Source organism: Acanthopagrus latus, chromosome 10 (assembly GCF_904848185.1).
Source record: "Acanthopagrus latus isolate v.2019 chromosome 10, fAcaLat1.1, whole genome shotgun sequence".
Classification (NCBI taxonomy): domain Eukaryota; kingdom Metazoa; phylum Chordata; class Actinopteri; order Spariformes; family Sparidae; genus Acanthopagrus; species Acanthopagrus latus.
Window position 1 is genome coordinate 9,592,656 of NC_051048.1, and position 24,289 is coordinate 9,616,944.

The 24,289-nt window shown below is 43.2% G+C and overlaps 2 protein-coding genes across 4 annotated transcripts in view; one reads left to right on the plus strand and one right to left on the minus strand.

Moving 5' to 3' along the window:
- The window catches only part of LOC119026796, a 106,287-nt gene extending 105,077 nt beyond the window's left edge, over nucleotides 1-1,210 (minus strand). Inside the window, exon 1 of the mRNA XM_037111333.1 lies at nucleotides 1,138-1,210. The gene's annotated coding sequence lies outside the window, so the exon portion shown is untranslated. The remainder of the gene's footprint in view (nucleotides 1-1,137) is intronic.
- The window catches only part of LOC119026792 (NACHT and WD repeat domain-containing protein 2), a 51,656-nt gene that overhangs the window by 11,119 nt on the left and 16,248 nt on the right, over nucleotides 1-24,289 (plus strand). For all 3 annotated transcript variants that reach the window (XM_037111322.1, XM_037111321.1, XM_037111323.1), the window contains exons 3-4: nucleotides 2,404-2,492; nucleotides 15,418-15,534. In XM_037111322.1, the coding sequence (XP_036967217.1) occupies nucleotides 2,404-2,492; nucleotides 15,418-15,534 (206 nt within the window). The remainder of the gene's footprint in view (nucleotides 1-2,403; nucleotides 2,493-15,417; nucleotides 15,535-24,289) is intronic.

Sequence of the window (24,289 nt, forward strand, 5' to 3'; positions counted from 1 at the left end):
AACACAGTTTAGTCTGTCGGGTCACATCAAGACGCAGCGCAGCGAGATACAGATTTGCAAAAACACACAAACGAGTGTATCTAAATTCCATAAACGCTGCCATTTTTGCATCTATGATGACACCTGTGTCAGCGTTGGGTGTTTTATATTGTGCCGTAATGTGTCTGACGGGATGAGATGAAGACTCCACTGATGCAGCAACATGCCATTTATTTCATTTGCATACTATCACAGCCGTCTGGGGGTTTTTTTGATGTGACATTTTGCTCGGGTGGCTGTGGGCGGATACATGCACGACACGGTCGCGGCCCGAAGCCCTACTAAAGACAGACGGGGAGAGAAGATACGTCAGACTAAATCTGCGGCCTCTTCCACTCGCGGCGTCCGCCATGTGCGCTCCTGTGCGAGACGGCGTCTTGGTCACACAAGGGGGGTGGGTGCCTTTCTGTCAGGCATGTTCTGTTTTTAACTATCCGTCCACACCCTTCAGAAAAAAAGAGAGGGAGAAAGAGACTGGGCCTGTCCAGATAGATTACAGTAACCATTTGGAAGACAGTGAAAACGAGAGGAGAGGAGGGAGGAGAAAGTGGGACACAACAACAAGCCGTGGGCACTCACTCTGTGACACTCCGACTGTCCAATATGATCACTGCCTCCGTGATGCTTGATAAACCCACATTCTTCAACAGTATGTGTCAGCCCAGCTACTCTAGGCAATTACAGAAGGAGTAGTATTATACTATATTATCATTATAGTAGTAAAAGAAGAAAACTTGGATGGATAATCAACATAAAATTGAAAATAAAGAATTTCCAGCACAAGGAAGGGTCATTACGTTACCGAACCTTGCTTTGGTACCAGACTGTGGTGACAGCTAGAGATGCATTGAGAAACCCACTAAAATCCAACATATCGAAACCAGATTCAAATAAAAACTACACAAACAATGTGTAGATAACAGGGGAAACAAGGTGAGGACTCAAAAGCTTTGATAATTAAAGCTGAATGATTCAACAAACCAAGAAATCAAGTAATCAAAAAACATCATAATGGGTAGAAGATGAAGTAACGACCAAAAGGGCAGAAGCAAAGTGCGAATCAGTGAAAACAACAAGGAACAAAAAACAGAAACATACCACGGGTAGACACTGGTGAGAAGTACTGGGTGGCATCATGGGGGAAGACAGACCAGACTGACAAAGACATGAGAGAGAACAAAGACTACACACACAGACACACTAACGAGGGGATCAGAAACAGGTGGGAAAAAGGACAGGTGAGGGAAAGGAAGGGAAACATGGACATTTTCAAAATAAAACAGGAAACAAGTGAACAAAAAAAAAATAAACTGGGATCATAACAGAAACAAAAATAACTGTGGTTGTTTATATACAGTAACATCTCATTGAAAGTGATGAAGTGAAATAATCATTTTGAATGTATATAGGTTTGAAAGTACAGTGTGTAGTTTACCAAAGATGTTACAGGAAGAGGTTGAAAATAACTTGAATTTTACAATAGAAATGATGTAGGAACCCTGTAAAGGCCCTGAAGAGGCGGCACCAAATTGTTAGATCGATCAGAATCGTGTTCTTCTCAGCCTAACAGTTCCGTTTGAATGACGCCTGCATGCTCTTCATACATGACATCAAACTTATGCGTCAGCTCTGCTGGAAACTTGGAACAAAAAGGTCTGATGGCAGTGGGGAAGAAACGGCCCCCAAGGCGTGGCTTCATTTCACAGAGAAAAATGACAGCAGTGCTAGTGATCAAATACTTGCAGAACTACGCTTAAACGTCTTTGTACACAACACGGGCTTAGAATCCCGCATAGCAGTGTGTTTGACACTCTACGAGCGAGTGCCACTGCTTTCCAGCTGAGCAGCACAAAAAATGACCTGCAGTCAATGAGGGAATTGGCAAGAAATCGGAACAATCACACAATCAATTATAGCAATCAAATCTTATTAATTCCCACCCCTTGGTGTCTGTCATTTATGAGTTAACTGAATTTTGGGGGGCTTTGAAAGACAAAATGACTAATCAGCAGATAAATAATCACTAGTCACGCTCTGAAAAATATATTAGATTGAGAAAGCAAGCTACCTCGCAACAGTGTGAACTGAGGAAATCAGTCAGTTTTGTCAGAATTTGGTTCAGAAAAGCAGGAATTTGGGGAAAGTTAATTAAAAAATGACTCATGATTCACCTTTTTTAAGTTGTTTAAACAAAGACAAAGCTATTTGGAGTTGATCTTATCATCTAATGCTCGGAAAGCAACACATACTTCTCACATTGCTGAACTATTCCTTCCACGTACACGCCGTTTCTGATCCTACACGATGTACATTCGCTCAAAGTCTTTGCACGTGTTCATGACGCCCTATTTCTTTTGTCTCCAGACACAGAGGCGGAGAGGAACGCACTGAAAGAGCACGTCTACCCCAAACTACGGGACTTCTGCAGGGAGAACTATGGGATTGAATTCCAGGTAACTGGCTGCGTTCCCGTTTTTTTTCTACCTTCGTTATCCCTTTGATTTCTTTCTTCCTGTCTTTCCCTCCTGCTGCTCGAGGGGCCGATAACTTCCAGAGCAGCAGTTTGCCAGCGCTGACTGCTAAGTGCCTCCAAATCTACATCGGGGCTCACACAGCAATCAGTGCCTGGAGGGCCCTCGGAGCAGCGTGCAGAGGCCCCTGTCCCTTTAAGCGGACAGAAGGCCAGCAGAGATAAGGCTTCCATCGGTGAAGACTGGCAAAAATCTCGCTGTGGATAAGGCGGCATGATGCGAGGGCTTTCACTTTGCTGTTGTCGGAGAATTGCCACACACACCCCCCCATGGTGTCCACTGATCGGGATCATTTGCATTGCAAATCGGCATCGGTGTACATGGAAAGATTGCTATCGGAGGTTTGTTTGTTTAACAAATCCAGGAGAGCCCTCGAGCTGTGGGGGGGGGATTTCTGCCACAGACGGATTTGAGGGCGAGCTGTTTCCAATCAGGAGACCTGTGACCCCCTGAATTGTTTGGTATAGCTGCAGTCAGCGGGGTGTCGGTGGGTAATTCACATTTCATGCTCAAAATGTTTGAATCACAAACATCTCCGAGCACTCGGCGTCTAAAAGGTGCTATAACAAGATTAGATACAATAGCGCTGAGAATACCTCTACCATGTGCTAATGGGCTGTGCAGTCGTTTACAGGGTTTGGTGTTAAAACAAACTACACTGTGAAGAAACTAAAACCACACTTTAACCAAGAGAGTTAGGACGCCTGAAACTTAGATCTACTTGGCTTGTGTTTTTTTTTTGAGCCATTTAATTTGTTTCTGTTGCTATTTATTCCCCATCCTGTGCCAGGAAAAGAAAGCAATCTTCCAATGTCAATGTTGACACAACATATACAGGTGCATTTCCACTTAAAACCCTTCACTGTTGATCCTAAAGCAATGAAAATGAGGGTAAAAACACACTGGGATTTTGGCTTCCTGGAAAATATCAAAGTGCAAATATGCAGATGTGTTAGAGATTGCATCTGTTTTTTGAATAAATTCATCCCTGGGCCGCGGGTTCTTATAGTGATCGGAGGACCCGGAATGAGCTGTGAAGGAGTGAGGTGTGATGATGGGTGTTCTTGTCGCGACGGTTTTTATTTGAGTTCCGGCAAACGAGCAGCTGCTCTTTTGGGGGATCAAAAACCCTCCTGACGTATCACGCAGCAGGGATTGCTTTGTCATGCTAGATTTAATTCTTTGCTCGCATTTTATTACGTTTCAATCTGGAGGGGACTTCATCCTCACTGAATGATGCTTTTTATTGATAAGAAAACGTGAAAAACACAGAAAACTGTGTCCCTCATAACAGAACAATATCTATCACAGTTAAAGAGGGGTGGTGAAGCCAGGAGTAGTAAAGGAAACCCGTCCCATGTGATAAAGATGAACATCTGAGAATCTTGATTTGATGACTTGGACTTGGATGGGCTCAACCTGAGCACTGGATGTGATGAATGGAGGTGAATGGGCTTGGAGTAGGGAGCGATTAGGCACTGAAGCGCCAGCGGAGAGGAGAAACAGATCTAAAGTTTGACATGATTGGTTAATTTATTCGAGGCAACATAACATCAGCCTACGCTGATGAAGAAGTGAAGAGAGAGAGTTGAGAGTGAATGAGCATGAAGATGGTGTTCTGGTGGAACTTACACTGAGCTTCATTTCACTGCATCACAACAGTGTTTTTGCAAAGCTTAGCCACACATGTAAGTGCTACAGTCCACCATGTAGACAGATATGTAAAATTGGAAAATTTGTTTATTTCTCTTGTCATTTTCAACCATAACTGTAATGTTTAATATATATAGTCAAAAGTGTTGGTACGACCTGTCTAGTGATTATTTTTTACCTTTACCAAGGAGGTTATGTTTTAATCATGTCTGTTTGTTGGTTGGTTGGTTGGTTGGTTGGTTGGTTGGTTGGTTGGTTTATCAGCAGGATTACACATTCATTTGGATGGGGTTGCTCTTGGTCCAGAATTACCTCATTTAACTTTTGGTGCTGGTCCAGTTAAAGCAACAGATAGTCACTTTCTTAAACATTAGTGCGATAGGGCGACATTTGACATTGTCATTAAATGTTGGGTCTTGGCAGAGGTATGCACTCTACTGAGTTTTATTCTTTGTATGTACTGTGTTGTTTCCCTAGCATCAACAGCTACAGCTCACTGACGGGCAGGTGAAGGCTGGTTTTGGTAAGGCTTTCATTTCTTTTGTCTGTGGCCTGTTTGTAGATATGAAAGCATCAAGCATAGATGAATGAGATTTATACCAAGAGGTCATTGTAAACAAACACTGTGATTGGAGTACAGCGAAAGGTGAAAAGTGAAATGGCTGCAAGACAAACCTCCGGTGTTTAGAACGTTGGAACTCGCTTAAATTCAAAGTGACTGTTGATGTCAAATCAAGCTCTTTATATTCTGTTTTTTTATATATATATTTCTGGCAAATCGAGGCTGAAATGTTTTATGAAAGGAGACAAGTCAGATGAATCACCGCCACTCAGCGTTGAGCTCCGGAGGTAATGTCCATAGCCCCTGTAGACAGATTCTTCACAGATTTGATTCTGCTGTTATTACGGGCATCAGTTATTGAAAGTCAAAGGGGTCAAAGATGCCGTTACCAGACGGAGGAAAAAAAAAAAAAAAGAGCTGACGAACGTTCCCGAAGTGCGAGATAATGCCTAGATGAGCCTGGCAGAGACGTTTTTTGGCTCCGGTATCGGTGGCCACGTGTCTGTCTGGTGATTCAGCTCGCTGTGACGAAGCGTGAGCTGAAATGATTATGCAGGAGGCCCGGGAGTTAATACTATGACTCACTTACTCTTCTGCCTCCCCTCCTCCCTCCCATCCAACGGAGCCCCCCCACTCCTCATCCTCACCCACGCTTCGTGAGAACTGGCACCTTGGTTTAAACCAGAGTTTACTGCCGCTTGATGATGACTTACACTAGCGTGTGTAGAAGTAACGTTTTGGTTGTGAATCATACCAGCGTGTGAGAGCACGGTATCCTGACTGTAGCCTGACTCTTCTTCTAGTTGCCTTCTTTGTCTTTTTTGTTTTGATTTGTAATTTATGTGCGATGCCGCCTCCCCACACACACACACACACACACACACACACACACACACACACACACATGCGCGCGCCATCCGTCTCTCGCACGCATTCCGCTGGCACACACTGACACACATATGCCAAGCTGATGAAACCCAATTCTCCCCGGTCCCTCATCACTTGACTCAGTTTCCATCCAGAACGCTCCCTTAAGAGGATGAGGAGGGATCGCGGGAGATGGAAAGAGAGGGATAGACGGAGGAAGAGGGCACGGAAATCCAGCCCAGGGGCCCGGGGCCGCGTCCTCATTCAGTCAGTGAACAGCGGTGATGAGTGGGGGGTGGGGGGGTCGTGGGTGGCAAGCAGGGATCAAGCCATTTTTATCCCCCCCCCCCCGTGTTTCCAGCTCATCTTCATCACTCAGTTGGAGGTCTAACTTTTTTTCATAAATGACACAAAACAGACACACAAGAAGATGCAGTGATGAAACGGAAGGGAGCCATCAGGGTCAGACAATGTCTCGGCGTGTGTGTGGCTACACTAGATTACAGTCGGCGTATGTGGGGCTGCAGTCAGCGGAAAAAACTACGTATCTTCTGCGGCCATATGGTGTTATTGAAGGGACATTGATCGATGGATTTCACGCTCCCGGTGGAGTTTTTTCGGCTTTGATTTATTTGTCTGGCTCTCTTAGCGATGTGGTGATAAAGTGGAACCAAGCAGAGTTGGTTATTAGCCCTCTGTTCTCAGAACAATAATATGTACTTGAAGTAAGTAGGATCCCGTTGTCAGCTCTGTATTAGAGCTGGAATTTAAAAAAGACTGATTATTGGTTTTGTGTGATCAGATATTGATTCATAAGATCCACACCAGGATATATTTGGGGGGATTTCTGTTTATTCCAAAAAAATAGGTAAATGACAACAATGTTCTTAAATAATAGTCATACAATCAAGCTCCTCTTCCATGGAGTAAAAAAGCAAAAGGGCAACGGTGCATACAGTACATTAAAAGGCATATGACATACCTGATAAAACAGCTGAAAAGCAAAATCCAAACAAACTTGGGAGTCCAAACACAAATTAAATGACAGGAATATGTTAGCATACCACACAAAAAGTTTGAGGTTGTCAACAAATTAATAAATGTAATATAACGGCACAGCTAAAACTTGTGGCTTGCCTCTCCCACGGAGGAGAGGGAAAGCCGGGAGACGTCACATTGGGGACCAACGAAAGTAAATGTCTTTGACTTTGGAAGCCTAAAATGTCAGAATATAAGTATTTACATGGATTCTGTATGATCATAACACTACGTGTCACTCTCTGGCACACAGAAAGTATTTCTGCGCATTCTGGGTCCAATTAATCCCCGCCAACTGCCAAATTCTGGAAATATTTTTCAGGTTATCAGCACATTTTTTCCCCAAACATTCATGTGGCGGAAGAAAACAATCCTGAGAGCGTCTGCTGTATTTTGGTGTCATTAATGGTCAGGTCGCTTCTGTCATTCGCTGGAATCTACATTGTTTTGTACAATAAAGCGTGTGGGCATCATGGTGCATTCAAGTGCACCGTGTAAACTAAAGAATCAACCTTCAAATGGCTATGAAAGGTCCTTTTGTTTCATGTTCTCCTTCACTGAAAAGAATAGGTCTTAATGTGTCATTACTTGTATTCTTTCACTTTTATTTATTTGAACAAACATCCCGTTCAGTTCTCCAAATGCAGATTTTATCCACAGATCTCTTTGATTCAGTTATCTGATTAATTTCAGTATGTTTTGAATAATGCACCAGGTTAGAGGGCTCCTCGTACAGTTTGCAGCATCACTTCTCTCAGAAGCTCTTTCATTTCCAGGCAAAATTGTCAACGAAATTTCCTAAAGCGGAACGAATCCGAAATCACTGGCAACGGTCAGCTCTGAGTTGCGCGCAGATCGATATTGTGGGACACATCCTGCATTACAATCGCGTGTATGAACTGTGCTTTGCAGGGTGAAATGACATGCATTAGCGGTCTTCGTTAATTGGTTGTGTATCATGCTGCTCTCGGTGTCGGCGTTCTGTCTTTATTTTTGGCTTTGTTTAGGTCGATCACATTTTGGATCAGGTCCAATTATCCTCGGGTTCAATCAGACGGCGTCGGGGACTCTTTCCTCTGAATATTAATTGTAGTAATTAAGCCTTCGTCGCCCTTATTTTTCATAATTTCTGAGTTCGTGATCACAGAACAACAAATCCATCATTTATCGCGTCGCAGACACACGAAATATATAATTTAATGCCGGAGTGAGAGACATTAAATCGTAAAAGTGTAATTTATTTCCCGTCGGCGGGCGCTCTTTCAGTTCAGGACAAACTTTTTGTGGCTTCTCCTTTCTGGGGAAGTCATGTAGGTTTGGTGATGGTATGGTAAGGTATCTGTTCAAACTGGGCTAGAATTTGTATTTAGACTATAGATCCCTAACATGGACTACTGTGTGGGTGTACTGGTGAGATGCGACTGCAGTCACTTCCACCTACTGCCCGGATATAAACTCACTCCCCAGTCCAGTTTTTTTACTGTGGCGCACGTGCTGGACTGTCAGCTTCTCATCCAGCTGTGCATTTCTTCAGACCCATAAATCATCTCGTTACAACACAATCAACTCCTCCCACACGCAGGAGATAAACTGAATCTCGGGGTTACTGGAAGCAGCTCTGTTAATAACAAGGCCGGACCTCGCTGCGGCTGCCAGACTCACTGGGCATCACATACACACACACACACACTCAGACAGTGCAATTATAATAAAAGTTTCCTGGCCACGGCTGTGAGATTCAGTTCAACGGCTGTCACTCAGACGTCTCTTACAACTCCCAACGCACGCGGCGAGATCGGAGACGAGATGATGGCTGAGACGACATTTCACGATTTAAAATAACAAAACAAAAAGAAAACGGCCTATTCATGTAGTCTATTGTGCTCACACTTTTAAGAAAGGGGGGCGGGGGGACCATGGCTGTCAGTCTGGCTTTGTCCAAAAAAGGACAAAGTGCTCTTAGAATATGTCACTCTCTTCAACATCTAAAAGCCAATTAATTTTATAGCCGTGCTTGTACGTGTCTGGGTGGAAATGTAAGTCCAAAGTTTTTCTTCCTGTGAATGCACTTATTTCTGTCTAGCCATTAAAACATCTGCAGCATTTCATCTCTTTCTACATTTTCTGACAGAAAAGCGGAAGTTTGTCATGGCTTTTTGTTTTTTTTAGACTGGAAAATTTGCAGAATGAGAAGCCGTCCAAAGCGCCGAGTGCTCGCCGCTCTTCCATCTGTTTACCTGGCCGCCATATTTCTCCTTTTGTGCCTCTCTGTCTGTTTCTTTCGCTCCTTGGCGGCGGGCCAGCATCTCTCCATTCACTGTCCTGCTCCGAGGCTGCCTTTTTTTTCTCTGTTCAGTCTGTGCAGAAAACATATCAACATGCCGACGGCCTCCATGGGAACAACGCTGACAAATCAGCAAAGATTATACATATTATGAAACATGTTGTTAATGTTTCGACATTAACAGTCTTCCGGATCAATATATTTTGTGTTTTTATTTCGGAATAACAGATGAAAACATGGCACATTTTTATTTTTTTTGTTAATGTATGACACATTTTCATCACTTTATAGTTTATTGACCAACTTAGCTTTTTAGATTTTTAGCTAAGGTTGTACAGATACTTACTTAGGGATGTGTATCATTTGTAGGTAAATAATACTTTACTGTCGGCACCGGCGGACCATTTCTGTTGCAGAGTTCAGAGGGTTAACCGTCAGTCTCAAATGCAGAAAAGTTCACATTCCCTTCACACCTACACGTCTTCGCCCACGCTTCAAGCCCTTAAGCAGGCTTAGCTCATTTCAGCCTCCTTTTACCCATCGGCCAGACTGACTAAGAGACTGTCTGAAAAAAAAAGAGTGATGTTACCCACACTGATGCACTGCAGGCGATACTTCTCTGATCACAGCTAACTTCTCAAGTGCTGTCTGGGTTTGCACTGGGTTGGAATCAGGACATTCCGCGGGATATTTAACTTGTAAATCTCTTTTCTGTGAGTGCAGAAATGCCCACATTGATTGAGCCAGGGGGGCAGCTGAGAGATGATGGGAGGATGTGCCGGAGAAGGAGCCGCGTTGACACTTTGACTCTATTCATAATGCACTCTGGCTTCCCATTCATTTTTAAGACTTACGCACAATCAAAGAATAACAATTGAGCGTCTCACAGGTAACATTAGCTGCAGGGGGAAAAAAAAAAAAAAAAACAATGGAAAGAATTGAATTTTAAGTAATTCCTTGATTTCCTTTCTGCACTTTATTACGATGGACAGTGCAGAATTATTCCCAATCACTGACAGCGTTTCCCACAGAGTCAGACTTTAATTGTGGCGGTGGCTGTCCAGCTGGGGTGCCGTAGAGCACGCGCACTCGAGATTTGCTGGGTCAGCTAACTTCCGGCACCAAGCTAACTTGGATGGGGATAAAATGTAACTGGGCGGGGTCTTCTAAACTCTCCAAATTTTATTGGACCGAATTGCCCAAAGTCACGGCTTGGCCACAACAAAAATTGGCTACAAGGCCTGGCGCTCTTTGTGTGGGCTTGATCTTGACGATGAGGCAGGCCGACTTCTTTGCAGAGGAAGTTACGGTCAAGCCACCTGCACTGAATAGTCCCCCTCCACTTCTTCGTAGGTTTTACCGGCAGACTAAAAACCACACCGCCATCCACAGTATCAGAGATAAAATCATGCTATTCACTGACGGGTGCGCTTTCTTGTCTGCTGAGCGAGAAAAAATGGGACGCACAGCTCCAAAAATAGAAAAATCAATATGTGGCGGCTGTGGCGCACTGCCACAAATAAATTAATGTGTGGGAAACACTGACTGGAGCGTTTGCAAAGCACTCTGTTTACTAATCATCAACACATCTTGCGTCTGCTCCCATTTAGCTCTCGGGCACCTCCATCTGGCGCGGATGCCGTTAAATAAACAAGCATCGGCTCGCGTTAAGAGTGCCAGTTTCTCAAACCTGCGTTCGACAGCCTCAAGTCTGCTCCCGCCATGGAAAATGTATCTCGCCGGGCAGTTTTTTACTAAATAGCATGTCTGCCGGCGCCACGTCCTGCAATCTCATTACCTCACGTCTCCGACTGGCTCTTAACCTTAACTTTTAATGTGCCGTAATTACCCTGGTGTTACGGAGCATGATGGATCTTTCTCCCAAAGTGCGCGTGTGAAACTTTCCCCTCAGCGCTCATCATTGACAACCTGTGTCAACTCTGTTAGATCATGAAGAGATATCTGACCTCTTATTGTAGCAGGCAGACTATCGAAATGAGTAAGCAGCAGCATTTAGAGATCTGACACTGAAGTTTTAAATCCCCGCTTAACCTCTCCTCATGTGATATTTGTGTTTCCTATCGCTGCAAAAACTTTCACATCTGGCCACGGATTTGATGCTAAAACCTGCGCTTTTCCTCGAGCGCTGCATTCATCAAACACTCTTAGAGATTTACTACATGTTCCCGATAAAACTGCCTGCAGTAGGGAGGGCTTAAGATATATTTATGTTGGCAGCGTATCTATTTTTTACTGTTGTTGTTTTGTTTTGTTTTTTTTGCCTCGGAGTCTTTCTGTTGGAGGGGTTTTTTAGGCCCCCCCCCACCTGATATCATGCCCTTTTCTTCATGGGCATCTTGGGCATAATCCCAAAGACTAATAGTCTAACATTCAATAAATGAAAGGAGAAGAAGAAGAAGAAAAAAATATTGCCTCCTCCTGCAATTGACCCGCGGCGGGCAAATGCCTTCCAAGGGCGTCAGAAAGCTGCTTAGCAGAAGCTGCTTCGGCTCTCTTACGTAAGAAAACGACACCCCCACCATCACAGTTTAGGGGGAGTGGAGAGAGAAAAGAGTGGGGGAGAGGAGAAATTGGCAAGAGAGTAAAAGAGAGAACAACCCTCCCCCCCATCCAAATACTTTTAACTTCATGTAAGTGTCCTTGCCTATGTTGGAAAAACATTCTTCTATCTTTTTTTTTTTTTTTTTTTTTTTCATCTCTGTGGCCTCCCATCCCTGCCCACTCTGGTGAGTGATGGGCCAAATTTAATCAGTGCGCCCCCCACCAGCCCACCCTCCCACTTGCATGCACATGAATAGATATAACTAATATCTTCATTTTAGCTTTTAATTACCGTGCATCCTCCCAATCACCTGCTGAAAACCTCGGCGTAATCGGGAGGGGCTGGGGCGCTCATCTCACTTCATTCCCCACCCTCCCTGCGGTCCTTGTCAGCAGCAGAGCCGATCGCAGTCTCCCACACATGTGCGTTGGAAGTTGGAAGTAGATTAGCCACGCTGATAAACGGTGACTGGTGCGCTCGGCAATGAGTTTTTCCACAACATGAGGGATCATGTGTGAGTGGGAGAGCTGATTATTTATTTATTTATTTATTTATTTAAACAAAGTAAAAGCCTTTGGAGATTCGGAATAATGAAAAGAGGCGTACGCACATTCACCCTTTTGTCATTTATCTCCAAACAAGCACAGAAAATGCATCTCCAAATATATGATCCATTAATTTTAGAGATGATAATTAGGGAAAAGTGCCAGAAATTCTTCGGTTCCAGCTCCTCAAATGTGGGTTTGTGCTATCTTTTCTCTATTTAATATCATTTAGAGCTGTGACAATAAATGGATTAATCGACGGAAAATTACTCAGCAGCTGTTTTGACAGCTATTCAGCCGTGATGAGTCATGCTTTTGTTTTATCTTGATGGCAAACTGAATATCTTTGAGTTTTGGATCGGACAAAACATGCAGTTTGAAGATATATATATATATATATATATATATATATATATATATATATATATATATATATATATATATATATATATATATATATATATAAAAGAAGTAATTGCTAGTTGCAGCCCTACTATTATGAATTGAATTTTTTTTGGCTTTGGACGTGGCTGTAAGGAATAATTCCCCCAGACATTTAAAAGTGCCTCTTGGAGGTTTTAGTTTTGTTTTTGATTGTTTACATTCAGTGAATCCCACCAGGACAGATTTTATTTGTGTCCTTGAGATTTAACCTTCTTCTTCTTCTTCTTCTTCTTCTTCTTCTTCTTCTTCTTCTTCTTCTTCTTCTTCTTCTTCTTCTTCTTCTTCTTCTTCTTCTCTGCTGTATTTCTTGGTTCCTTACCACCACCTGTAGGCATGCATGACTTGAAGGATGCATGTGGGTTCCCATGGTCAAAAAACTGCACAGGGTACCATTAATGGACTAAATAAAAGATCATAGAACAACTACTTACTTTGTGTTAAAGGTGCAGTATGTAGTTTTCGAGCAGAAATTCAAACTCAGAATTTACAATATTGCCGTGGTAATAATAAACAGGAAAACAAGGTCCCTAGAGCAGTGTTTGCAGCTAGAAAGGTGGCAGGGTCCGCCACATATAAGGGAAGTAAAACAGTGTGAAAGAGGTTGACTTTAAGATCAGTTTGTTTCAGCATTTTAAAAAAAACTGTCAATGAAGATTTTTCTATTCTGATTAAAGCCTCTGCCCCCAAATTACATACTACACCTTTAAAATTAGATATCAGCGTGAACCGAAATGAACATTTTCGCGCTTCGACTGTGTGCACCAAATGCAAACTGTCAACTCATAAGTTTTCGTATTTTGCCCAGCATTATCAACTATCACAGTAAAAGTAGGAATATATATTTTTCTACCACAACCTGAGGGACTTGATGTTCTCTGCAATTTAGTTTGGGGTAAAAAAAAAAAAAAAATGCGCATACATCTGCAGTTGGCCAAAATGGGTCGGGAAATTATCAGCACATGTGATGTTGGCAAATTCCAGCACTGTGCATCCTCGGTTACAAAGCTAAACAGTCGGTAGCCCCTGCAATAATTAATAATGACAATATTTGTTATTTGCAGCCCTAGGCTGTGGAGGAAATATGTCGCTGTCTGTCTCCTTCCAGTCACACAGCTGCTCACAGGTGCACAACAGCAATCACGCAGATGAGCCGAGGTGTAGCTCCGGCCCCCCTGCTGCTCCCACCGGTATCTCCCGGACTGTCAAAGCAGAGTCCCACACTCTGGGTTTCTGTGCCGAGCCGTTATCCAGGGCTGCCAGTCACTGCTGTTCTCTGCCACACTGCGGATGTGTCAGTCATTGTGCCAGGGCTAACCTCATTTGAGCTAGCTAGTCTGGTGAGCAGCAGAGCATGAAGGAAGACAGCCGCAGCCTGGGCTTGCTGAATCACTTTGGCTTCACCTCATCCCCCTCCTACTTTTACTCCTTTACCGCCGCCATCGGGGGAGGCAGAGCAGCAGAATTGACAGCCACAGCGAGGAGGAGAAGAGGAGAATTATGCGATCATTACGCTTTTTGGGGACTTGAAACCTGAGCCTCCAAGCAGCAAAGGCCATCAGGAGTAATGTACCTTATTGTAAGCCACATGCCGGGCAGGCCAACACTGAGAGAGACCCAGGCAGCTGCCGGTAGGAGGGCTCGTTGTCCTCTTTAAGCACCCCGAGCCAGCAGCAGCGTGGCGGGGGCCACACACACACACACACTCACATGAGTTTTTTTCCCTCACCCGCCTCTCCTCCACTGGGAGATTCCCCCCGTGGCGTGTTTACTGTTGATATCGTCTGAAACTGCCAGAAATTCTGACAAATGTGTTGAGGGAGACCCCCTCTGTGGCATATGTGCTCGTTCAGTCATTCCACCTCGCTGGTGTCTAGTGGCGCCTCGACAGCGACGTCGAGGTTTTCAGTGACAAAAAGCAGGTGTGTTTGTGTGTGTGTGTTGAAAGCGGCGATGGCATTGGTTCAACTGAGATTTTAGAGCGCCAGCCAGAGCGGTTTTGCTGTCTAATTATACTTAACCCAAAACTTGGCAACAGCTTTCTCTCAAATTCCCTTGAACGCTGTGCTTCTCTGCTGAAAGGCTTTTGTTCCTTTTTTTTTCACCATTAAATTCATTAAATTTCAATGTGTGCAGGCAAATTGACCACCCTGTATTTGGTTTTAATTTGGAAACAATATGTTTGCACTTACTGTTCAAACGAGCTGTTTAGCAGGAGGACAAAATGTATTTTAATCTGTTGATTAGTTCCTCGATTAAGTGATGAGCTGTTCGGTGAATAAAATGCCAGAAACGTGTCGTACTCAAATACCTTGTTTTGTCCACAACCCAAAGATATTCAGTTTACTGTCAAAGAGGATAAAAGGAAACCAAAAGTATTCCCATTTAAGATGTTGGAATCAGGGAATTTTGTTTTTCTGTTTTTTAAAAAAAATCTCAACTAAACTGATAAATCAATCATCAGAATAGTTAATCGCATCTCTACAACATACTGAATCTCAATCAGATCACTGCTGCAGTCAGGTTGATGAACAGGAGTGAGGATAAATACATGTCATAAAAATAATTCCTCCTGATCCCACCCCCCGCCCCCCCCCCAAAGCAGTGGATTTGCCCCCTTGCTCACTTGACCAACATCTTAGAGAGACCCCTAGTGGCAGAAAATACATGTTGTGCATTTAAGTCTGAGAAAAACACGTTTTTTAATTGGGAAGCATCATTTACATTTTCTTTTAAGAGCTGCGAAGGTGGTTGGCAGTTTAATCTTGTCAACAGCAGAACTGTTTGATAAAAGGGAAGGAAACCTTTTCTTTTTAAAGGTGTAAGAGAATATGTTAAGGGTGTCTTTTTGCTCTCATTAATGTAACTCCTGGCCCACATTTGTGTGTCTCCAGGTGGTGGACCTGTACTGGGGCGTGGACCCGGAGGAGTGGGACAGTCCGGAGCTGCAGCGCCTCAGAATGAAGCTCCTGGAGGAATGCCTGAAGACCTCAGCGGGGCCGTGTTTCGTTGTGAGTACCACAGGTCTTCGAGTTAGAGATGTAATGGATTTTATGAGCACGTTTGAATGTTATCGCCGCACGTCCGCACTTTACATAATAAGGAGAAAATCTGTTGAATCAGTGTCTGCTCTGGTTTTTTCCCACCATCCCTCTCTATCTCATTACATGGCTCTGATATGGCATTAAGACTGGATTGTTCCCAGGCTATTCGCTTTTGAAGATGTAATAGCGGTGTCAAAGCACCTAATAAGAGTGAAATCTAATTTTCCTTGTAGACCGGCCTTTTTATGAATCTTGGTGTGGTCGCAGTTAAAAAATGACAGAAATGACAGGAGTTTACAGTCTCATTTGAAGCCTTTTCATTGCAGCTTTGGCTGATTTGGTCCGTTAGGAAGCTGGAAATGTCGACTAATGACTTAAGTAAATAAAAGAAATACTGCCATTCATGTTATCTGATAAACTAATGGTGTCTTTCCCAACATAAAAACAGCAACTTCACCTACATAACAGTAGCTGCTCAGTCATCTTTGCTGGAGTGCAAACGGGAAGAGAATATGTCAGAAAGTAACTTGGGCAAAGCTAGCAGTATGCAAAAAAAAATCCAGGAAAAAGGCTAAAATTACACTTGTTCAAATGAGTTATGTGAAGACCTCGGCAAGGAGAGAGAGGGAGAACGAGAGTGGCATGACGCATAATTACGCCTGACATTTCAGTGATCTTTTTTAGATAATTTTAGGCCACATAAAAATTTTTTTTTTTTAAAAAAATGAGAAAAGTCAGGGACAAGGGCAGAAAGGGGGTGACAGGAGCGGAGAGGAATTGATGGTGAATTATTCAAATGGAGCAGATCCTTTTCTGGAGGTTGGAATTGGGTTGAGAGATCACAGGGAGAGGTAATGCATTATGGGTAGCGCAGGAGCCCCGGTCTGCAGGGAGCGTAATCGCCCTCCCCAGGCCGAGCTTTGTATTTTTTCTCTCCCACCCTGCATGAGCTGCTTCTTCCTGCCTTTCTCAATCACCAGTTGTTTGTTCACTGTTCTCTCACGCACAGACAAGCACAGAAAAAAACAAAACACTTCAAAACATCTGCAGCTTAATGATTCATTCTGGTTTTACTTCCAGAGGAATGATGCTCCTTGTATCAGACCAATATCACTTGGCGAGGAACATTCTCCTTACATGTAAAACAGATTGTCCCTCCTTAACTCCTCCACAAGACAGCTGATTTGTTTGGCCACTGCAGAGTTTTTTGTTTAAAAATAATAACGGTTTAGTTGGATATTTTTGAAGAGGGGCAAGAAGAGGAAGAACAATCGCAAGTGCATGTCACCAGAGGTTGGGGAGTGACAAAATAAATGTGCCATCTCCATGACAACTGCATCTGCTGATGAGGAGCATGAAATGTGCTTGAAAGCTCCAGAAAAAGCTAATAAATGGAGCTTGAGTTAAGTTTATTTGCATAAGCGTTGATAATTTTACACCATATAAATCTACAGGGCAAAAACATTATAATATCACGAACATATAATTCAAAGAGAAATCACCACGAGAAATGAATTCACAACAAATTGAAATACTGTACATAAGTAGGTGGTGACAGTGTAGCGGACATTAGCACATGAAACGCACAGCTGAACAGTCAAGACAATTGTATCTTATGGTACCCAAAAGCAAGACACAGACGTAGGCTAAAAAAAGTAGCATCCAAGAAAAACAAACGAAAAATGCAAAAAGCAAAAAGAGACTCGGAAACTCGGACAAACAAAAGCAGATTGCCATAAAAAGACAAGCTTAAATACACATACACATTAACTTACAAAACACAGATGTTCACTGAAAACGGGTTGGGAAAAAAGACCAAGACAGGAAGTGGAAAGTCAAACATGACGCATGAGGATACACTCTATAAAATAAAACAGGAAATGACTCAACGGAAACCGCCCATTTATTAAAAATGATTACAATGTTACCACAAGCAGGAAATGCAAATGTGGTTGTTTTCCTCAAAGGTTGCTGTTAAGCTACATATTAAGAGTGTTAACAAGCTAGCTTCCATATGGGAGGTTAATTCAGCAGCAGCTGCAAATAGGCATTGACTGCTGGACTGTCAGAATGCCAAATGGTGTTTTGGACATATGTTGCAGCAACCAATGTGTCATGTGATTGAAGCAGCACACATGCCTGAACATTAATGAAACTACTGATATACCATGAAGAAGAATACGTCTTCTTTTCCAACACTGAAATAGTTTCTTACAAATATTGCGTATATTGAGTACTTTGATACTGACCCCAACACACGCAGACTAGGAGTTTAAGATTTATCTGTGAATCTTTTTTTTTTTTGTTCTTTTTGTCCTAATGTGTGAGAGTTTTAGACGGCATTGTTAGATGTCATAGCCTCTGAATCCCGCAGAGACAAAGTGTGCGATGGGGCTGTACAGTGTAAGCTCAATCAGACTAAGATGCACTGAAATGATCCGATCCGAGCTGAAAAGAAGTGGTGCACTCTCCCCCTTTTTGTGCTGCCGGCTTTCTGTTTGCCGTGGCATTGTACACGCCGCGCTGATTTCATTCATTCCCATCAGCCTCGCCGCCCTCTGTCTCTGCAGCAATTTCACCATCTTAACCCTGACTGACCCCGAGCAATACCACACAACACGCTGAGGGAAAGTAGGCACACACAAACTCAGGTACATACACACACACATGCACAGCTTTTTGTTCTCTTCTGCCTTCAAACACACACCCACACAGGCACATACAAACAGAGCATCTTGACCCGAGGCGATTTTCTCTGTCGTGAGATTGAGAATCAGTTGGGGTGAACTCTAACTCTGGGTGATGCAGACTGTTTACACCAGTCTACACACCTACACACACACAAACACACAAATGCATCTATGCACATCCTCCCCATCTGGCTGGTTAAATCTTTAATGGCATATTCTAGTGGTTCGCTCTCGGGGGTGAATGAAGGGTTTTGTGCCCACAGCAGCTCCACTGAATTAAGTCCCATTCGGACTTGTCAGAGCCAGCTGCCGCGGTCCCTGCAGCCGGACTCCACAGCGCCACCGCCACCGCCACACAGGGCCAGTCGGCCCCGTTTCTAGAACTGGGGAGCTCCGAGCGGCAGCGGGTCCTTTGATCAGGGACTTGGATCCTCGTTTATGACAGTTCTGGGTTGTCTGGGCCATCTCTGGAGTACCGTTGTTTATTTTCGCAGCGTGGTAGACCTAGATATGTATATATGTGAGGATGGGGGAAGACGTCAGAAGCATTGAGGGCTTTTCTGTGTTTGCAGCAACATAAAGAAGCTTTCCAGTAGTGCATGCAAGGTGTGTTTGCCGCACTGGTGTTGTGTTAATGTTGCTCCAGTGCTTTCAGTAAAACTTACAATCACACTTTTGTTTTGCCATAGCTTAGTGTGTTCAACTTTGTCAGAGGATTTGTTTTAACCCAAACAGTTTTCCTTAACATAACCAAGTATTTTAGTTCCCTAAACCCAACTAGGTATTTTTGTTCCCTAAACTTAAACAAGTATACTGTATACGTTCCCTAAACCATAAATCCCTAAAGTGTTGTTGTTGACTAAAACTAATTAGGTGTTTAATTTCCCTGAACTTAGCAAGTATTTTAGTTCCCTAAACCTAACCAGGAATTTTTGTTGCCTTAGCCAAATAGAGTATTTTTGTCACCGAAACCTAATCAAATAGTGACAGAAAATATCAAAAACACTTTTTCACTCACCATGATCTAGTGCTGCAACTAGCAATTATTGCATTTAATGTTCGTCAATCTATTGGTTATTTTCTTGATGAATCTATCGAAAGTGGTCTATAAAGTCTCAGAAAAGGGTGGAAAATATTGAGCGATCAGTGTTTACCGAAGATGTCGTCCTGTTTTTTCCCCCAGCTCAAAGATGTGTCATAGAGGGCTACATAAACCAGAAAATAGTGACATTAAAGAAGCTGCAGTCAGAGAATTTGGATGATTTGCTTTAAAAAAAAAAAAAAATGGACTGATTATCAAATAGTTGGCAGTTAATTTAATAGTTGGCAACTAATCGATTAATCAACCAATCACCGCAGCTTTGCCAAACCTCAAATGCTGCAGCTCAAGTGTCACCCCCAGCTCACACTCACACACACATTCTACACACAGCCACATGGCAGCGTGAGGAGACTTCAAAGAGAGGCTGATCTGGGGGGTCTGCAGCCCCACAACAACTGTCACAGAGCCCAGTGCTCGGATCAGAGGGAGAACAGAAGAGGGGATGAAGACAGGAGGAGAAAATCTCTGAAAAGCGAAATTACATCTGCATAGTTTATTGATGCAGGAGAAAATAGAGGAAGCGGGATGTGTTCCTATTGCAGAGAAGAAAGAAAAAAGAGGGGAGATAAAGAGAGGAGGGGAGAAAGGGGGGGGGGGGACACTACAGAGGGAACAGAGAAGCAGGATTTCTCTGTAGGTGTGTTCTTCGCTGCCACAGAGGATCTGTGCAACAACTGGAAACCTCTTAATACTCCGCTTGGCACATTCACCTCCGCTGTGCTCCGGAATCAAAATAATAGCACCGATATGTAGCTTTGGAACTTCTATGTAGAGACAAGCTTGATCCTCTGCTCATCATCTCATCCTGATCAGTGGGAATCGGGGATTTCTCTCTCGTTATTTCGGATTTTTTAAAAAACGCTTTTGTTCCTCTCATTACACCGGTTGGGAAAATGGTTCTCGAGTGGAATCAGAGCCATAAAAACAAGCCCTTTTTCATTTCGCGGCATCAAGTTGTCTCGGCTCACAAGACAGAGAGTCAGCGGCAGTTTTTATTGGATGTGTCAGTCTTTGTGTTTATGAGTAAGAATCAATTGCAGAAAGTGTTTTTTAAAGGCCACGGCTCAACACAAGACAGGTGGCAGCGCAAGGGTTGTTAAACACACACATACACACACACACACACACCACAACACTACACCTGCGTGAGGTGGTGGTGGTCATGGGGGGGGGTGGGCTTTTCTCTAAACTGTCGATGCAATAAAGCTGGTTTCCATGGCGATAGCAGGGGGTTGGCATGGTGATGGTGTCATTGACCCGGAGATTAAGCATGACAATGAGCCGTGTCTGTTTTGCTTTTTTTCCTCTCTCTCTCTCTCTCTCTCTCTCCTTCTTCACTTTACTCTCCTCCTCTCTTCTAGTCTCCGCCAGTCTCAAATTCCCCCGTGTCAAAAAAAAAAAAGAAAAAAAAAAACAGTAAAAGTTGATAAATGCCTCAAGGACGCGTATCAGCGAGCAGTATGCAGCCACTCATCCAGTTTTTCTGCTTCTCTCTCCTGACTGGCCTTGTGGCAGGTTTGCTGCATGTAAGAGGATAGTTGAGGATACCGTAGCTCTTATTTCCTCTCTTCCTCCCCTTCATTCAGCTAACATGATGTAACTGCTAAAGCGGCTGGTTTCCCTGAAAGTCAATACGTGCGAGAATTTCACAGCAAAGTGACTTATTCGATCCCCACAAATAGGCTAATTCCAAGCAAGGTTTTGGAGTTGGCATGCGCGATTAATCCTCTTGATTTTCAAGATATGGATATTAATGTCCCACAACGAAACACACTAAGGAAAAAGAAGAGATTCTTGTGAAGGCTAAATGAATTTTGGATGGTGGTGAAACATCTCGTGGTGCAGATCTGGGAAAACAACAAAATAAGTCACGTCTTTTTGTGATGTTTACAGGATAATGCTGCCGTTTTTCTGTATCATTCTTATCGAAAAGTCACAGCCAATATTGCGAAGTCAACCTTTATTCTCCTTCTCTATCAGCCCCATTGATCTCACTGGTTTTCACTAAAGATGTGGATGTTTTTTGTAGATTTTATATCTCCATGGATGTAACTACAGCATCGCCAACCACATACCATCATGCGCAAGCAGCCGATGAGCTATATTTAATGGTTTTTAACGAAACACTTGCAACATGTACAAAGGAGTAGTTGTTGTTGTATTTTTAAGTTAAAATAGAAAAAAAAGAAAGAAAAGGGAAAATAATAAGACTATACAGGTAGAACACTATAAAATCTTTAAAAACAAACCACAAATGTGGAGATTTGCTGTCATGACGGTTCATTAATTGTTAACACATCTGGGCGCTCTCATTCACTCAATGAGGGGGGACTACTTTCAGCGGTGGATGAATACACATTTGTTGATCCAATGAGTTTTTCAGGCAAGAAGACAGTGCATGTGTGATTGAATAGCAACATTAAAGCCGCAGCAGTTTAAGATTAATCAACTAGTTAATCACTACTTTGATGAACAATGAATCATTTCCAAGCAAAAGTGTAAAATATTTGCTGGTTCCACCTTCTTAGATGTGAGGATTTGCTTCTTTTCTTTGCCAGTCAGGCTCGTACATGAAGAGTTTTGGGGTTTTGGACAAAAGGTTTGAGAAAAAAAACAATCTGAAGGAGTCACTTTGACCTATGGGAGGCTGAGGTGAGCATTTTTCACCATGTTTTGACATTTTCCAGACTATAATCTTAAATAATATGATGATGATTGCCAGCCGTTTTCTTTAATTGGCAGCGCACATATTGAGTTGAGTCGCGTTAGTACGCTCTAATTGTCATAGTACGCTGTTTTTTGGAGACGACGGTTTTGTACTGTGTTCTGTCAGTGCGTCGTTTGGGGAATTTGCTCTCAGATGAGAGAAACACGGCTCTGTCAGTGAGTGCACGTCACTGAGAATTACGCGTTTCTTTGATCAGATCATTTGTTTCTTTTTAAAGCCGTCCCCCCCCCCTTCCTGCGGTGCCAAAGCTTATGCAGCAAATATCAGAGCCGTTGACTGTGTGTTTCATTGACTGATTGACCACGGGAGTGATTGATTTGTTGAATCATACTGTAGCTGTGTACAATATCTTAGTCGCCTCTCCCAAAGGGCTCATCAGATAAAGTGCACTTAGCCGGAGTATAAAAACCCCTTCCAAGGATGACAAACCAGACGAGGGAGGGAGGGGGGAGTGGAGTGCGGCTAAAACTGGAAATACATTTTGGTCCCTTGTGCGCTTTGCTATTGTCACTTTAGCCTCCTGTGTTTCTTCCACCTGCGTCTGCTAAAGCGCAATAAGAACTACTGCAGCCCTTTGGTACCCTGTCAAAAAGAGAGACGCACACACGGCGCACATGTGCACTCACACATGGACTCACACTTGTCAGCTGCCATGCCGTAATCCACTTTAGATGGCCCCATTCCAAGTCTGCTCTCCGGCTAAGGCAGGGATGTTAAACCCGCCCGGCAAATATTTGGACACTTCTTACTGTTCAGCTCCGACAAGTTGGGCGGGTGACAGAAGTGACAGTGGATTTAACGCGAGGGCGGAGTGGTGCGAACGCGTGTGTGCTGACGTGTTAGCATTTCAACACCTGATTTTGTCGCGTTGATAGGAAACACCGGTTTTATCCTAATCTCTATCTACAAAGACACACACACACACACACACACACACACACACACATTCAGCCGGCCAACTGGTCCATTCATTCTGCCGTATCACCACGAGGCAAGCTGACAGAGACTTTGTCAGCAACTTGGAGAGTGACTGCTCTCTCCTTCTCTTACACACACACACACTCTATAAGTCTCTCTCTCTCTCTCTCTGCATTACTGTAGTTGAGCCCAGTGCCTCCATCCTCCACTGACACATCACTGCCGCACTGTGAGTCATAGAAGGCCGTCGAAAGAGGGCGGACGAGGTGACCTGCTGGGTGATTCGATAATCTGTCCTGTCACAGGTTTTTAGAAGTGCTAAAGGGGTCTCCTAACAGTGTCGGATGTCATGATTGGAGTCAAACTCGAAAAGTTTTAGAAATGGGCCAGTTTCACTCTTCTTCTTTGACTGCAATCTTTTGCTTTTTTTCGTAAATATTGTTTGAACTTAGGAAGGACAAGTTAAACCTTTGTTGTGAAATACTAACAGTAAATGTAAGTGACAGCTGTCAGGGCATGAAACCAATTGTCTGTCGATCTTTACAAATCTAGATGCATCATCATCAAAATGAGTTGCGGATTTGAAGACACACCGTTGGCTAAGCTACTTAACTATGTTTGAATTAGCTAAAACGGGTAGATTAATAGTGTATTAAAATGGTAACATTAAGGTGTTCGATGCCCACCAGATCACCAATGTGGAAAACTGATTAAATCACGGCACTATTCATTATATTCAGGCCACAAAAATCACAATAATTGACCATTTGCTAACCTCCCCCCATCCACAGCTAGCCTGTAGGCTTAAATTTGGAGAGTGTAATGTTCAACAGCACCAGCCAAGGTTACTTGAGATCCATAAAGTCAGCAGTCCTAGTCTCTTGTAACATATAAAGTTAAACGTGTTGTTTGAAAAAGACAAACAGTTCAAAAAGAAGCAACAGTTTTTGAGCTAACCAGCTAAAGAGGAATAGTCTGTTGTATAGTATTGTAACATTGTTGTCAGTCATACCTGACATAAAAAACTGAAACTTCACACTGTCAGGTTGAGGTTGCATTTTCAACAAACTCATGGAGAGACTGTTAATAAACATCCTGATTAGCAAGCTAACTATCTAGCTAAAATTGATCCAATCTGGAGGAGTTGGTTCCTCAGCCACTAAGAATCAGTGGTGGTCTGTTAGAAATATGAAGCCTTTGCATGTCTTAAATTAAGGATCCATTGTTTCCAGGACTATGAATTTTGAATATGAATGAGGCTTCTAATGGTATCATTTCCATGCG